Source organism: Condylostylus longicornis, unplaced genomic scaffold, assembly GCF_029603195.1.
Source record: "Condylostylus longicornis isolate FDR11 unplaced genomic scaffold, ASM2960319v2 ptg000072l, whole genome shotgun sequence".
Classification (NCBI taxonomy): domain Eukaryota; kingdom Metazoa; phylum Arthropoda; class Insecta; order Diptera; family Dolichopodidae; genus Condylostylus; species Condylostylus longicornis.
Window position 1 is genome coordinate 3,911,000 of NW_026578040.1, and position 18,777 is coordinate 3,929,776.

The window sequence follows — 18,777 nt, forward strand, 5'->3', positions numbered from 1 at the left end:
CCTAATTAAGGATACAAGTTTCAATTTTTTTAATATTATTTTTTTTTTTATTATTATTTATTTTGCCTTTCTTGACTTGGTACATTATCTATACTCATAAAATATTACACCGCATCCTTCAAGTTTCTAGACATCTTAAGGATATTTTATTTTAATTAGAATTTTTCCTATGGATCCTTTCGAAAAAAAAAAAAAAAATGCAAAAACACTTCAAATTAATTTCATTAAAACACAAAATATTTGAGAAAAATAAACTTTCTAAAACAAAAATAGAAAAGTAAAGGAAAAAAAAGCATCGGGAAAATTTATTTTTTTTTTTTTTGGATATTCTAGTAAATAATTTTAATTTTAATACCTAGTGTACTAAAAATATTTCAAAAGTCCTTCAATTTATCATTTTAATAATTTTTTCTCTTTTTTGTTTTGTCTTCGTCGTTCTTTTTACTTTTATAATTTTTCTTCGCCTTGCATTTTTTTTGGTGTTTTGAATGTTCACAGCTTTTATCCTTTTTGCAAGATTCTATTTCAGTTGGCCGTATATCGCTTTCTTCTATTACTTAATTTTTATAAACTGACCAAATGAAATGGAGTTGATGACTTGTAAAGTCTGAGGCAATATAAAATGTGATGGAAAAAAAACAACAATTGGAAAACCACCACTATAGCACAAAAAATAGAAGAAGAAAGCGTTAAAAAAAAGGGTTCCTTTTCATAAATTAAGTAAATAAAATAAAGAATAAAATAAAAGAAACTAAAACAAAAGGAAGAAAATGCGAGATTGTAAGATAAGAAAAAATGATGATGATAAAAATAATAATAAATTTTAGCTATTAAATAATTTTTTTTTTCATTTTTTAATATTTTTGAAGAAATTTTCAATTTAAAGTTTAAAATTTAGATTATACCAAAAAAAAAGCAGAAAAAATATGTGAAAAAGCGGATTAGTTGTCGGAAAAACACTCTAAGAAGATAATTTTTCTTTTAAATTAATTATAATAAAATACAACTATGTAAAATCTGTAAAAGATCTTCCCTGCTTATAATTTTTTTGACAAAATTAAATTTCCGGAATGTCTAGTAATTAAAAAGTACAAATTGACAGTTATTAATATTAAACAAAAAATAGAGCGGAATAATTTAAGAATTTTTATTTAGTCAAACACGTGCCATTGACTGCGCTATTCTACAGTCAGTGCACGAAATGGCTTATTCTTAAAATAAATTACTAAATTTTTGTAAGTACACGATAAAATATTTAACAAGTGTAGTGCAGTAAAACCTTTTAATTTTCATTTTCTATTAAAATATTTTTGATAAACTTGATAACAAAATGTAGTCGACCAAATCCAGGATTTGTAAAATAGCACATTTCCCTTAAAAAATTAATATATTGAACTTTTATTTATAACGTTTTTAGTCTACATAATGAAAATTTCCATTTTAAACAAAAAAATTTCTTAATACCATTTAATTTTTTTATAAATTTAGTAAAAAATTTTAAAATACTAATTTTAAGAAAATTTATACTAGCAAAAAGTCCAATATAATTTATAATTTCAAAAAAAAAAGTTTATTAAAACTTGATATTTTGCCAAATTTACGGGTAAAAAGTTTAGAAAGAAAAGACGTACAATAAATTTTTATTCAAGTAAAATAAAATATTTGTTATACTGTATAAACTTTTGAAATTTTAGATCCACTCGAGTTGCAGTGTACGAGAAAAAATAAAGTTGGATATTTCAAAGATTGCATACACTTAGGATGGGCCAAAAATAAATTGAAAGAGGCGTTAATTACAATAATTACAGTTTTTTGATGGCACGGCTTTTTACATTTATATAAATTTGTAAGAGCTCGCAGTTTCGATATAATAAGATTCCGAAAGTTCAAATTTTGCAAATATTAAGCGAGAATAAATTAAGAAAGGATGAAGGTACAAAAAAAATTTCCTAACCCCTACATTTTTCTGTCTGAAAGAAAAACGATATCAAAAATTTGAAAAAAAAAAATGTCTTTTTAAAAAAATGTTTATGGTTTCTTTAAAATAAATAGTCAGAAAATAGCAATTTTTAGTCTTCGAGTTGCGATATTCCTATACCTTCAAGCTAATCAAGGCTTCAGAGTCTTGTAACCAGATGAATACGCAAATAAGCAGACGTACAAAGATTTTCAAATCAATAAGCATTTACTTAAAAAATTTTTCAACATTTTGCAAATACATAATTACAATAATTTTTTCCTAGAAAACATGATCTACACTTAATATATTATTGGGTAAGCATTTATTTTATTTATGCCTAAAACTTCACTTAATTTAATATAGCATTTATATAAAATTAAAATTCAATTTACTTACTTTTTGTCCTGAGGAAATTTTTAATGATAGATCTGTAATAACATTTTTCTGTTGTCCTTGATAACGAAGGGTAACATTTTTAAATTCAATATCACCTTTTTGTGGCCATGAAATTGGTACAGTATCATCTATAAAAGGATATTTTAATAAAAAAAAAATATTTATTTAAATAATAATGATATATACATACAAACATACAATTTAGTAAAAAATACGCTTATATAGATGTACATGTAAAATATATATATGTACGTTATGTAACGTACATATACATATAGTGTTTATTAAAATATATGGGTAATTATTTTATGTCAATAACATTTCAAAATGAAAGAGAAATTAATTCGTTTAACAAAAATTTTTTCTCGGAAATAATAAAATATTCATGATATTTTCCATGCATGTGCTTTAGAATATTTATAATTTTATATTTTCAAATATAATAAATTGTAAGCATGAATAGTAATTTGAAAAAAAAAAATTATTTAAATTAAAATTTTTCTATAAAAACTCTACTCTCATCAATCCATCTAAATGAAATCGCGTGTCAGACTTTTTATTATGTTGCCAAAATGAAATAATTTATATATGTAAAATAAAAATAATTTAAATAATCAGCTTCAATAGAACTCAATAGGAAGAAAAAGTTAAGCACAAATCAATTAAATAATTTGTAAAATATTGTAGTACATTTTCTTTAGTTTGTAGTTGGTACAAGTGTCCGTGCGATTGATTGATAATTTTGATAAAACCGATCTCTAGTTTAAATTATTCTTGTGTTATACATTTCTTTACATAAATAAATCTATAGAGAAAAAATAGAAAGCCAGATGAATTATCGAGCTAGAAATTTTAATGAAGCGCTGCTTAGGCGAGTTAAACTGGAAAATTATTTTGGCTTAATAGGACGCTGTTTGTAGAAATTTTATGTTTTTAAAAAAATAAGCTACTGAAAATTAAAATTTGGTTAAGAAAAATATTTGCTAAATGATATTTGCTATGAGAATATAAGGCTTCTAGGAGATTATGATCTAAGAAATATGGAGCAAAGTCAAAAATTAAAAAAACACGTAGACAATTTGAAAATGCTGACCAAATAAAAAGTAAAAAAATGTTTATTTTTCCTATGTCAAATTTCTGATAAAATAAAACCCGCTTCTCTTCCATGTTGTTACTTAATATATTATGCGATTTATTGTTTTGACTTTCGATTCAATAATTTTTTTAAAAAGGAGGAAGTTCAAATCTTTAAGGCATTAATAATTTTAAAAAGGAGATAGTAGTAAAAATTTTTGAAAAATTAAATTCGCATAAGAATCCGTGTAACAAGTAAGACTTAAATAAAAATGCAGCCCCATAAGTAAGTAAAGCATATAACATTTTTGTGAGCTGTCGAAAGACCGAAACTATAGTACACTCGTTACTTTTCATTTTTTTTTAGAAAATGTAGTAATGAATAAAATTTGGTAACTAGTTTCAATTTTTTTTTATTTAGACAAATCAAATTAAATATTTAAACATGGATGAAACTTACAAAAAAAAATTTAAAAAATAATTGAAAACGATTTTGTCCAGTTTGTAATGCAAAAAGAATGAGGTACAGGAATCCCCCGTTATAAACAATTTTTGGGACCATAAAATATAGATTTAGTTGGGGATTACCAAATGTTAATAAATATGTAAAATATGTCAAAAGAACTAAAAAAAAAAGTGTCTATAAAGGGGTGAACTATTATTTTAAACGGGGGCAAGGCTTAGTAATTGTTTAAATCGTTTGTAATTTAAATTTGTAATATAGGGGTTGTTTAAAACGGGGATTCCTGTATTTATTCTACAAATTCAAAATATTTTAAAAAGTACTTTAATGACCTCGTAAAAAATTTATAATTTGATATTTTGCAAATCTAATTTTCAAAATTTTTAAAATAAATAAATAGGTTGAAGCGATACATTTTAGGTATAATGTTGGATACGGAATATTATCACTCACTATATAGATTATATATTTAAACTCGGTAAACGTAGTAGGTTATTATGATTATCTCAATATAGTATGATGGTTAATAGTATTGCAGCTAAAGATTTCATTATGTTGCCCAGTAGATATACACATACAATTATGTTAAAATTTTTTCATCTCTATGATTCACTAATACAAAATTAGACTAATATATTAGTTTAATTTTTGAAGAGATCTTCCTCAGCAGCGAGAACAAAAAAGTTGTCGAACAAAATTTGAACTTTTCAATGAACGCATAATTATATTTAGTAAATTGTCTTTAAAATTTCTACTGAGAGCTCGTACGTGAACCGGGAAGTACCAATTTCAGCAGGCCAATCTTACTTATTTTCAATATTGATTTACATGCACAGAAAAAAATACTTTATGGGGAGTAACTTCTTGGTGTTACATACTTCGTGACAAATTAAGTATATGCCACAAGATATGCGTGTATAAAAAAATTTAATAATATTAAGAATGACACAAATTTTAGTACAATTTAAACAAGTTTCACTAAAGTCTATCTTATATCTTCGAAAATATCAACAATACAATTAAGCGTAATTATTACGCGTTAAACAATTACGCGTAATTATTAATTAAAACAAGAAAAAATCAAAAAAACTAAAAACCCCTATATTTTAAATATTTTTTTGTTTTTCTTGATTTCATTGAAAAAAAAAAATTCTAATTGAAAATATTAACTGAAAATCGGTAAATTTCTACACTAGTTTTAAACAAAAAAATTCATTAATTATCTTCATTATTTCATCAATACGAGTATTAAATAAAAATACAATAGCAATAATAAAAGAAGAAAATTTTTTTTTCCATTTTGTTTCTTTTTTAATTAAACTAATGAGACGATGATTTCAATTGAAAATTTCCTAATACAAAATTTCTTCCTTATTTAATTTTCATCTTCTTTAATAACATGCAATTAATAAAATTTAATTAATTTATTAATTAGATAGAAATGTGTAGATAATTAAATGTAATTGGTATTGCCTTTATATTAATCAAAAATTATTAAGATTAAAGAATTTTTAAAGATTTTTGTTTTAATCGAGAAAGGAGTGTACAGGCAGCAGTAAAGGCTATTCTCTTGTTTAATAGATTTAATTGATATTGTAAAATAATTGTTGTATTTAATATATAAATAAGGATTGTAAAGAAGTGATACATGTAATTGTAGCATTTTTTAAAAAATGAGTAAAGCTCTTAGTCCGAAAGGGCTAACAAATCTCAAGCGTTTCTAAGATATAGGGATTTCATCGATTTTTCTACAAATTTTCTCTTTGTCAATGTTTTTGAGTAATTGCTAACAATATATAAGCTTTATATATGTAGTTTTTGACAGGACTAACAATGGGGTTGCAATTAGCTAAGTTTTGTATTTTTTATACTTTCGGAAAAGCAAACATTATTAGAATTTTTTTTCAGGAGTGCTATTGTACAAGCGCTATATACGGGCAAATATAATATTTATCTCCAATGAATATGTTTTATAGCGTAAATGACTACAGCATAATATTTTGCGTTTATTCGTTCTCGGAATATATGCCTAAACATTGGTGCCGCGATCAAATACAATATACTAAAACAAAAGCCGACAAAACCCGTTTTTCTAGCCTCATACAAACTTTTTAATTGTAATTCACTTTTGGGCTACTTTTTCCTTCCAAAATGGCAGAAATCACAGAGCAAACAGTTCGTGTTCCTTCTCTACAAAACAATTTTAATTTGTGTTTATATTAAATAGTTTTCGATGGATTACTATACTTTGATTTTTTTCCTATCATAATATTTTAAAATTAAAATTCTAAACGTTGTTACCAAACGAATAACTTGTATATAGCAAACTATCTTTGATATTTTCTCTTCGAAAAGTTTAATACGATTGAAAAGCATTTTTTTCAAGTATTAAAAATTAAATTAAATTTATTTTTATGTAATTGTGTAATTGTATTTAAATCTGATCTCTTATATAATCGTATAAATCATTTTTAATATTGTATAATAATTGAGGTAAAAATTATAAACATAGTATAGAAAAATTTTAATATGCTTGAAGGCAAATAAATTTAAAAAGTTTTTCTAAAAATGAAATAATATTTAATTAAGGATAGGACCATAACCGAGTTATGTAAGTGTATTTTACATTCCAGTATATCTAAGTGAAAATTATATACGTATGTACATGTACAATGATGTAGAGTTGATATGTATGTATATGCAAAACAAGTATGTATAAGAAAAATTATATTAGAAATCTTCAATTTAATTTTAGAATTTTACGAAAGGATTTGAACTTGACCACAATTAGGACTTAAATTTTTATTTATAATAATAAAAAAGGAAACTTTTTTTTATACAAAACTTAATGAATTTATGAACAATATATGAATTTGAATAGCATTAAATGAGTATAATTTCTAAAAAGATCTGTCCAAAAATTATAAAATAAATTACATATATACTTGTAAAAGGGAAAAATAGAATTGTAATTCTGTATTGTTCTCGTTTGGATAATTAAAGTTAAATCTTTGGAAAGGATAAGATGCTTACAATATACGTATTTGTGATGTAATATTCTTAAACAAGCTCTATTTTTAACAATTTGTCTTCATTTCTATTCCTTTGCTAATTGTTCGAACTTAGAATAGAAAATATTCTACACGTAAGTTTGATTTAGTTTCAATTGCAGTATTAAGTTAAATTTGACCATGGCCAACCCCATTAATAATTTAAAATTTTCTTAATACTCGATAAGATCAGATGTACTGAATCACTTTTTTAAAATACTTTCATAACTAAACTAGCATATTATAAGTTGAAATAAGCTGATCCAATAAAAAGAAACTTTTTAAATAGAAATATTAAAAATTCAACAAAAGAATCAATTTTCAATTAAAAATTTTTTATTCCGATATACTCTGAAAGATAAAAGATAATACTGCAGAAAGGTTATTCGTTAACATTAACTGCCACAAAAATTTGTAGAACTTCAAGTAAGATTACGTAAAAACTTTAGGCTTCCTTTCAAATTAAATTCGTAATTTGTATTCAAATTTTTTATTAAATACCCAAAATATAATCGATTTCGGCTCGTATCCATAACAATATAAATTTTTTTGCCCTAAAATATGCAAAACAGTTATGTTATTAAATTAAATATCAATTATTAAATCATGTCTGTATATATAAGTACATTATGCACATATGCTATATACAATCACAAAATTAAATTAAATTTTCTTTATTACATGCACTGAAATTAAATAATTTCAATCTAATGAATATTATGACCACACAATTCATTTTGATTTAAAATATAAAATTGTTTTATTTTGTAATACATATAATATAGAAACGAAGAAAAATGTTAATTTCACTCCCAGATATATCTTGTTTTTCTATTACAAATTAATGAATATATTGTACATACATAGTTATCTTTCTAAATCTAGTAAACACAAAATTTAAATGCTTCAATTTGTAATGTAAATATTGGAATTGTAAAGTCAGATATTGTATAATAAAATTAAAGGTCAATAACAAATTGATTTTCTCATTAAACACCATCCTTAATTTGTCTAAAATCAATTAAAATTCCTTACAAATAAGAATATGTAAACATATGTATAATTATTGTTATATTCCCAGAAACTAATATAATTTCTACATAACACATACACACGTATATTATATGTATTTATACTTACAAATAACTTGATTCACTTCACTTGGGGCTATTAATTCATGTTGTTCATTACAATAACATTTTCCTGCAGCTTGAGAATTATATTCAACTTTATCATAATATGATTTTTCTTTTTCAATTCCTGGTATATCGTTTACTTTAGATTTCATTACTTCCTTTGATTTTTTTTCATCATATTGTAAGTTCCCTTTTGCACTATCTGTACTTTGCATTTTTTCATTGGATATTTGAACTTGACATCTTAAACTATGATTATTATGTTGCTGACCGCAATCTATAGTATTGTTCTCTTCTTTTTGTTTGTGATTATGATTACAATGATGATTATATTGATGATGATTGCTATTTCTTTTTTGACTGTTATTATCATTATGACTTTGCCAAAAAGTATTCAAATTTTCATTTAATTTTTGCTGATAGTAAGCGATACGTTCGACTGAACCAACATACATTTCCATATCAGATAATAATTTAACAACCCAATTTAAATAAATTGGTACCAATAATGTATAATTTATGGCTAATCCAACAAGTGATGGTGATGGTGATATTTGGAATAATAATGAATCTTCACTATTCTCAAAGTAAATATTCTGATTATTTGAATCATAGTTAAAATTCATACCATCACCAGATAATGGTGATGATGTAGATGAAGAAGGTGGTAATACGGTTGATCTATTTGAATTTGAATAATAATTATTTGATGTTGAATATAATGTTTGCTGTTGATTATTATTATTATGATAGTTGTTGCTATAAAAACGTTCTGGACTATGAAAATTTTGTTGCTCTTTTGCAATTGATGCTGCCAATAATGCTGTTATAATAGCAACAAAAACAATTACACCACCAAGGTAATCCTTTTGGGGAATATGAAAATGGAATAATAGAAAAACGTATAAAATTTATTCAACAACAGTTTTAATAAAAATGAATTAAATGAATTCTTGATAATAAATGCCAAAGGATACGTGTATGTAAATCTGTATGCAAATATATTAAGCTCTTTATTAAGAATATTATTGAAAAAGCCAAAATATAGTTTATACAATTATTGAGCTTTATATTGAAATTTGGTATAATTGAAAAACCAAATCGTAAAGCAAATCGTATTGAATTCTAATTAGCTTTCTGTTATTAGAGTTCTTAGAAAATATTGATTTAAATCATAATTAATTTTTCTAAAAATTATTTTTTATGAAAAGTGGAATGAGTAGAAATCTGACCGTGTCAACTCTGCGATACCCTTTCGAGTCAATGATTTTAGGAACTGTATGATATTGAGACACTGCTTCGTATAATTTTGTTGTTTTATAAATTGCCTTTTATTAATATACTACTTTTTTATATTTGCGCCCAATTTAGAACATTTGTGCTCTTCTTTGAGCATTTTACGTTTAGTAATATCCTAAAATTTATGACGACTATTTTATATAAATTCATGCAATCTCAATTAATTTAACTGAAAATAATTGCAACATTAAACATAATCGTTTGAGTCAAATTTCAGTTTTGTGAATCAATTGCTTTAAAGATATAAACAAATATATTTTGAAGTACAATGGCAGCTATCACATGGAGTCATGCAATTTTAATGACAGTTATTAATCATAATAAACTGTAATAGTCCCTAATAGTATTAAGCCCTACAATATAAATTAAAAGAAACTCTTTTAAATCCAAATTTTCTTAAATTAATTTTCTCAAATTAAATTAAATCTTCGTTTTAATGTAATTTTAAGAAGGTCTAAAGAAGGTCAATTTGGAAGAAGGTCTAAATTACTCAATATTTAACAAAGATTTAATTTTCATCTTAGAACAATTTGAATTCTATTTGAAGATCTAAATCAATACCTACGAAAATCAATATCTCCTTAATTTCGTTCGTTTCAATTAAATTTTATAAGTTAATATTTAAGTATGCAATTTACATTTCAATAAAAACCAGCTTTATGTAACAAATGGGGCAATTCTATGTTACATGAGTACAAACGAAAGTACAAACGAAAAAAGTGAAAAACTTAAATTTAAAAACCTACTCAACTTCTTAAGAAGTTACAAATAATTTATGTTGCTTCTCTTACCAAACAAGAAAATTTTATTCGAAAAAAAAAGACCAAGAAAAAGCTGGAAATTTTTTTTTATCCTTTCATAAAAAGTCGTACTAAAAAATAAAACAACTAAACATCTTTTTCCTCTTCTCGTTCACACTTTTGTCATTTTTTTTCTTTTTTTTATAAACTTTTTAACTTCCAATGACAATAAAGAAACTTTAACTATACATAGTCTTCTTCTATGAGTTTACAAACATCCTCTGCCATGTTGTAACCTTATTCTCATCAAAATGTAGAACAATTTTTTATTTTGTTTTTTTTTAAAAACTAATTTTGAAAATTAAAAGAAACACTAGGATCAAAAAAAAAAAAAAACTATGAAAATAAAATTGAAACTTACCAATGCAATTCCAAGCCATCTATTACTTGTATTCAACATCACAAAAGCAATTGTATTCGCTTCTAAACGACGAAATAATGTTTCTGTAAAACGAGATTCCTGACTATATGCTCTTATTGTCGTAACACCCTGTATTGTTTCGTTAAAATGTGAGATGACAGGTGAATTTGTAATATTTTCAAGGCGTTGTAATTCTCTGGACGATTTCCAAATGTATAACATAAGTATAAAAGAATAAAATTTAAGAAAAAAAAACAAAAAAATTAAAAAGAGTGAAGAAATATAGAAAAGTTTTTCATCATGAATTTAAGATAAAATTCACAAAGGATTATATATTATGTATATCGTAGCTACCCTAGTCGTTCAAAGTAACATTAAAAATTAAGAGAATATTAGTAATAACAGCATTTAAAAGAATTGCTGCTTATGGTAGCATTTAAATAATTTACACAATTTTTGGAAATACGAGTAATGGAAATCAATGTCTGCCGAATTTGTATTAGAAAGAATTTAAACAGAGAGATTTGAAATAGGTTTCGACTGAGAATCGCCGATGTAATAAATTTTGGCAGCAGACTCCCGGCGATTTTATTTCTTGCAAGCAATATGTATAACCTAAAAATTACTTTCTAAATTTCTTTTGTTGAAAAGAATCATTCCTCATTAAAGATGTATTTATTCATATCCAAATTTTAAAAATTGAGCTGGGTACTTTTTATTCGTGTCCAATTTTACAAATTTAAATCTCAACTTTAATTGGATACCAAATTTAAGAAAATATCAAAGCGTTTGCTAAAGAATTAATGCAACGTTATCTGAAGTTGAATTTCATTAACACTATGTTAGAACTTCAAATCCAATTTTGTATAGATTAGAATTTAAAAGGAACCAGAAATTTGTGCAGTAAACTCAAAAAAATTCTATGAATTGTCACAGCGTAACTTACACTATTAACTCCAATATGAGATGCATTGCACTAACAGAAAAATAGTTATTTTAATTTTATTTTCTTATATATTTGAATAAGAGCAAATTTGTAATCTAAATAAAAATTCTCGGTTCGGATAATTAAATTCTTGATCCAGTTTTCTCGTTGTACAAAAAGGATCGACCATGCTGGAACCTCTTTTCTATTTTACATAATGTGTAATTGTATATTCTTTGTATATATATATGCATAATATTTAAATCTGTACAGAGATAAATTTAGAGAAAATCTACTTGCTGAAAATGATAAAAGTGAAAATTTTTATTTTTTATTTCTATATTATGTACTTTTAACAGATAATTTTTAAATTTTTTTTTTTTAGAAAAATATACTGAAATAAAAGAAAAGTGTTAAAATATCATGAGATTTTTTCCCTCACAGGATGATATGAACTATGAACAAATACATTGTATACAATAAAAATCAGTGAAGTAAAATAATTTTAGTGCCAACTTTTTCTGAATGTCTGACTTATGACAAAAGATAAAAATGTGAAATTTTTTTAAATTTTAACCAGTGGATATTATTTTAACTTTAGTTTGCTATCTTAAGCTTACGTTTTCATATAAAAACAATCTTATACGAGTATATAGAATGTATATGTAATTGTATGTATAAAATAAATTTACTGATGATACTAGGTTGCTCTTGGTTATATACATAAATAAATTACCTTAAATATATAAATTTTGTTTTGTTTTTTTTTGTTATTTACCTTGAAGAACACCTGTAGAATTTTTGTATAATATAATAAGCAAAGCATATCGGTATTGTCAGTATAATAAACCATGGTGTTATAGCTAAATTTATAAGAACAGCACATAAACATAATAATGTAAATTGTAAAAGACGTTGGCTTGTTGGAGCGATTTTCTATAAATTATATAATGAAAAAATAAAAAAAAATAAATAAATAATAAGACTCATAAAAACAAGAAAAACAATATTAAAAATTAAGAAAAAAAAATATTTTTTAATAGACAAAAATAAAAAACAGAAATAATAAAAATTAATTTAATTTATAACTTTTAATTTGAAAACAAAAATTTTGTTGAAATTAAATCTGTCTCCTGAGCACAACAGATTGTTTTAATAAGATTAATGAATTTATGGACATCTCCCATACAGCAGTGAAAATATTAAAGAAAATTAAAGTAAAATTAAAGATTATAGAAATATGAAACGTAATTTTTTGATTAAAATTTTAAATTCAACTGAAACAAGCCTTCAAATATACATACTAAAAGTCTTAAAAATATTCAAATTAATTTGAAGTAAGCTAAATCAGAACTAGCTTATTCTAAAGAACCTTTTCATGATCTAATTCGATTCAATGAATAATATTTGATAACATCCAAAATAATCCTTAACATACTAGCTACATATTGAAAATAGCTATCATGATCATACAAATTTGAAAGTGCATATCCCAAATACGAAAGTACATACGACAAATATCTCCTAATATGACAATGCGCCCCTTAATTACATACATTTGGGAGAATTAAAAAACTAAGTCCAATATTAACCGAGAGATCGAATTATACGGTTTACTTCTTCACTTTTCATAGGAGTTCAATAAAGTTAGTGGTTTCAAATTAAGAACTGTAAGAGAATACGGAAGGGAAAAGCGAAACCATAATTTAGCACTTTTCCATAAAATTTTTGAAAAAAAAGTTCTTATAGTTTCACTCTGTCCGTCCGTCCTTCCGTTGATATGTTTTCAAAACTTCTACACCCTGGAATATAGAAAGCTGAAATTTAAATTTTTGGCACCTTATATTTCCGATATTGCAAGTCTTTTCTATAAACGCATAAAACTAATGATGTACAGACTAATATGATTTACAGACTTTCCAAATGACAAACAGATTGAAACTAAAAATTGTTTAATTTTTCTAAAAATATGCGCTTAAAATCGTAAAGAAGAGAAACTTAAATTTAATATTTTAGAGTCCCACGTTTCTAGACAAAAAACTGTCATACTCTTTTAATCCTACTCCATTTATAAATTTTTAATTTTTTTTCATAATTAATTCTTTAAATCCACATTTACAATTTGAATCAAAAAATGCTTTTAAATTAGTGTTACAATAAAGTGCTTTAATATTTTAATCTGCATTTAATCATAAATAAATAGGGAAATAGGTAAAAAAAAGCCGAAACAAATAAAAAAACACAGATAGATCACTTGTTTTACTAAAAAATTTTGACCCCTTGCAAAAAAAAAAATTCATATGAAAATGTTCAGCTGAATAAATATGAAAATCTGTTGTGTACGCGTGTTGCAATAACATTTAAAATCCAATTTAATGCTTTGTTGTGTAAATGATTTTAAATGTTATCGCATTAATTTACGACAAAAAAAGAACCCCGTTAAAAAAAAAGGAATTCGAAACAAAATTTTTTTTCAAATAAAAAACAAAAACAAAGCTGACATCAAAATTCAAAACATAAAAAAAAATTTTGTGCGAAAAAATTTATATTTATTTTTTTCATTATAAAAACGTTGTTAAAACAAAAAGGACTCACCTTATCAATGATAGCCATATCATTGCTAAAACGATTTATAATCTTTCCCAATGATGTTATTTGAAAAAAATGTAATGGTTTTGCCAACAATGATTCCAATAGTTGATCATGAAGTTTTTCTCTTGCATTACAACCAGCTTTTTGTCCAGCTGGTATTGATATGATTGACATTAAAATGCAAATACTTGATATTATTGTGTACATATTAAAACAATATGCTACGTCATATATCGTTTGATATTGCTGCTGCTGTTGTTGTTGTTGTTGTTCATAATTGTTATTGTTGTATTCTCTTGTATCATTTTCAATATTAAATATACTGGTTATACCATTACTACTACCACCATTGTAATAATTATTATCACTATCAATATCATTGTTATTATAATTTATACTATGAAAATTATTATTAAAATAATTAAAATTTTTACTACTATTAATATCACTGTTGTTATTATTTAAATAAAATATTGATGATTTTAATGTTTCGGTTGCTGATTTTCCAATACTAGCAATTGTAGAATAACTTGAATCCATTTCAGTCCAATACCTTAACCAAACATCTGTATAAATACGTAAGCATTGCCATATTAATGCTGTTATAAAAAATGTTAATACTATTGGTAATCCACAGGATTTTAAATAAAGCATATAAATTTGTAATGGTATTTCACCATATTTACGTTCATCATCATAAGGTGATCCTGTATTTTCATTGTTTTCATTATTTAAATCTGAATAAATATAAAAGCATACATATTATTGTTGTTGGTAAGTGGATATGAAAAATTAATATTGATTGTTTGTAATTTATTTATTTTGTTTTTTATTTGTATGGTATATTTGTGAATGTTGGGTAGGTACATTATTGTTTGATGTTGCAGAAATTTGTTTAAAATGTTTAAATTGTTAAAAAAAATTTATATGTCTATAAAATATTTACATGAAAAGAAAAAACACTTTTCATAAAATATGTAACATATTACATAATACAACGTAAGTGTAAATAAAAAAACTGTAAAAATTAATACTGATTAATTTTGGAAAAAAAAAAATTTCAATTTTATATACTTACATATCTTGAAACATTAAAAAGGATTTTTTTCATAAATTATAAAAATTGGGGTTTCCCTTAGAAGGGAACCATTGCAATAATTTTCAAATAAAATAAATTTTAGGCATTCTTTTAAATCAACGATACAACAAAAAGATTAAGTCAAGAATAGAAGCGCACCATGCATAACCGATGTTTTCCTTTGAATTTTGTGTCATTGCCGCATTGCCTCTTATCAATTTTCTATCCAACTCGCACAAGTTCGTCTTTATTTCTCGGTGTTTTTCGTTCAAAAACGAAACTATAGCTGTTTGAATTAAACGAGTTGCCTTATTTCATATTTTGATTATGTGCAAGAAAATTACTTTGATATATTAATATTGAAAAGCATAACATATTTGTATACAATGTGTAAAAAATGGTGGGTATTCGTTTAAACAATTCAGAGAAATTGAAAAATGAACTTATGCGCACAATTTATGCGTACCGGCAGAACTTATGTGCTCTGACAGAAGCGTGTTACAAATTTGTATTGACTGAAAAGTTTTTAAAATCATCACCACTTTAGATTGTCACTTTCTCCTAGAATAACCTACTCTCCTTCAGCAATTTCCAGAAAAAATAAATAATTTTTGGATTTCGAAGCAAAAAATTTATATAAGGTTCAGAAAGTTCATTTATTTATCTAAAAGTCTAGTATAATACTTTGTAAAACATGCAAGAAATCTGAAAATCATAGCATGAAAATTTCGATTGATAAACTAAAAATCTCAATTCGTATTAGAAAAATTCAAAAAAAGTAGTAATAAAAACATAGTAAAAGAAATATCATTCAAAATTTGTAAAAACTTCACTATGAAATTATTTTAATGTATTTTCACATATAGCAAATTGCTTTAATTCATTTCAAGATCTTTACAAGAAGTTCAACAAAAATCACATGCAATTCTGTGTTCGTTCCAAAATTAATTCTTCTTTCGATTCAATTTTCCTGCAAGAACCAATAAGAATTACCTTACAATGTTCGTATATGGGTACATATAGGTATACCGTCTAAAATTTAATGTGTTCGGTAAGTGCAATATCAGATGAGATTTAATAAATCCTTTTATATTTATATCCTTTATTTTATAAACATTAAACATATACGAGATATATAATAATAATTCATAATATCTTGAGTAGTAAAATTTACTATCTAAGAGTTTATCAAAAATCAATCAAGAGAAATAAGAAAAAATTTACTCACCGTGAACTGATCCATCATCAAGAAATTCACTACTACAACTAGATGATTCAACTCTTTGTAAATTTGGATGTGATTCTTCACTTATGCTTCTAAAAGAACAAATTTTTTTTTTAATTCATAAATACCAGACGGTATTGCAAACATTCAATCGACAAAATAAATATTTAGTATACTTACTGTATTGAATTTGATTCACTTATCGGTCTATGTAATTTTGTTCCTAAATTTGATTTTCTTGATGACATTCTATTTAAAAATTGCCGAAATCCTGTCTTTGGTTTAAATTCATTTTCATTAATCCTATATAAAATCAAAATGAAATCAAAAGTTTTAATAAATTTTAATTTTTTAAAGTTTCTATACAAATAAATTAACCTTGATTTCGTATCAATAAATCTACCAGGTGATGAAATATTTCTCGAAACTGGTGTACGATTTATATTTGTTTTGACTTCTGGTTGTAATGATTTTACTCTTAAAACACTATTTTTACGTCTATAACCTGAACTGCTATTGTTGCCATCATTATGCCTTAAATCAGAATTTGTACCACTTATTGCATTACCTAAGCCCATCAATAGAATAGACCGTTTAGATCCACGTCGTTTTATTATGATATCATCATTTTGACATTCATCAATTGGTAACGGTATATCATATATTAAATGTCGTGACCCAAATATACTTGAACGTCGTTTCGTTTGCATATACAATGATTGAGTCTGTAAAGGTAATAAAAAGAAAAATAGACGAAAAACAAAAATGAAAAATTGTAAACGACATAAGAATTTGTCATAAATCTGCGGAAAGGTTTTTAAAGGATAATTTGATTATTTGTTGCATTTTTCCTTTTTTTTAAAAAAAAAACACATTTGCTTTATTTTAAGCAACAACGCTGCATGTTAGTCTAAGTACTAGATTTAAAAGCATTTTAATGTATATCAGTTAGATAACATAACATTATATAAGTTTATTTTTCAATATTAGAGATTATTAGATTAGAAACAACTATTAAAAACTACATTACATTGTACTGTACATGGTATTCCATACAAAATAAAATCATAATGCTAGAACGATATTATGAATTTCAAAAAACGATGAGATGAGAGTTGGATCAATTATTCATTGAATATTTATTAATTATACTTGTTATTTTTAATTTTAAAGTTAGGTTACCCAATTAGTATGGTAAGAAAAAAGATATTTTAAAAAAAAGTCTTCTAATCCAAAAAATATAATTGCTAATTTTAACTCACCTAATTGTGTTAATCAATTTTTCTTTTCATCCGAAAAGTATGCAATATTTATATATTATGATTTTGGTGCACATTATTGTGCAATCGAATTATTAATCAGAATAATATAAGTAAAGGATTATTTTGAAAAAAAGAGAATTTTCGTCTTGTTCAAAGGAGATGTGCTACATGAGTTTTATGCGAATTTATTTTTTATGACTGCCAAAAATTAAGAATAAACTATTTGCTTATTTTCGATACATCTAAAATATTATTGAGTTTCCTTACTTAAATTGAAACACCGTGTACAAATACATTTTCATAACGATTTTGGAAATTTTAAGGATATATAGAGACACAAAAAATTAAAAGTACAATCAAAAAATCAAAACTATAAAACGAATTTTACTACTATGCTATTGAATTACCAACATATTAAAAGTTCTTAAGAACTTAAAAATACTACACAAGGATAAAAATACACAAGAAAGCATATTAAAAACTAAAAAGGATATGAAACAAATATCATAATATCACAACACAAGAAAAATAAAAAGGAACGAAGAGAAGTAAAAAAAAGCAGCTAAAAAGAGAAAATTTATTGTTATTGAATTCATATTGCTTGCTATAGTTATTGTTAGATGACAAAAATCAAAAACAAAAAAACAAAATAGGATATTCCCAAAAGTCGATTTGAATTTTATTCTTTCACTTCTTCACTTTCTTCCTATCTACTTCTGTGCTTTGTTAAAGGATGTTAAAGGATATTTTAAAAACTACAAAACTATTCACGATATTTTGGAAATGTTTTTTCCTATGTTGTCATAAAAGTTTTTGTTATAAAAGTGAAAATAATGTTGACAGGAATTCACTTGTTGTAAACAAGATTTTTTAAAGGTTGTTAGTTGTTTTTTACTTAATTTTTACAGTTTGTTTTTTCTTTTTTTGAACAGAAAAATATAGAAATATTAAAATGAAGAAAAGGCATATAAAAAACTATTGAATTTTTATTAGGAAAAAAATTCTAAGTTTTATTTTTGCTCTTTAAATTCTGCATACAAATTATTGAGAGATCTAAAGTGATAGAATTTTTATTGAAAATTTGTTTTTCTTGCGGTATGTTGATATTCGACAATATAAAAAAGTTTATCACTATTAACTCATTTTTACTCAATGA

General features: G+C 24.3%; 1 protein-coding gene across 2 annotated transcripts in view; it reads right to left on the minus strand.

The window, feature by feature from the left end:
- LOC129612432 (ATP-binding cassette sub-family C member Sur) overlaps positions 1–18,777 on the minus strand; it is a 73,669-nt gene that overhangs the window by 3,830 nt on the left and 51,062 nt on the right. For both annotated transcript variants that reach the window (XM_055526022.1, XM_055526021.1), the window contains 8 exons: positions 16,738–17,084; positions 16,540–16,662; positions 16,363–16,451; positions 14,060–14,793; positions 12,243–12,400; positions 10,540–10,735; positions 8,084–8,945; positions 2,357–2,484 (listed from right to left, as the gene is read on the minus strand). In XM_055526022.1, coding sequence (XP_055381997.1) covers positions 2,357–2,484; positions 8,084–8,945; positions 10,540–10,735; positions 12,243–12,400; positions 14,060–14,793; positions 16,363–16,451; positions 16,540–16,662; positions 16,738–17,084 — 2,637 coding nt within the window. The remainder of the gene's footprint in view (positions 1–2,356; positions 2,485–8,083; positions 8,946–10,539; positions 10,736–12,242; positions 12,401–14,059; positions 14,794–16,362; positions 16,452–16,539; positions 16,663–16,737; positions 17,085–18,777) is intronic.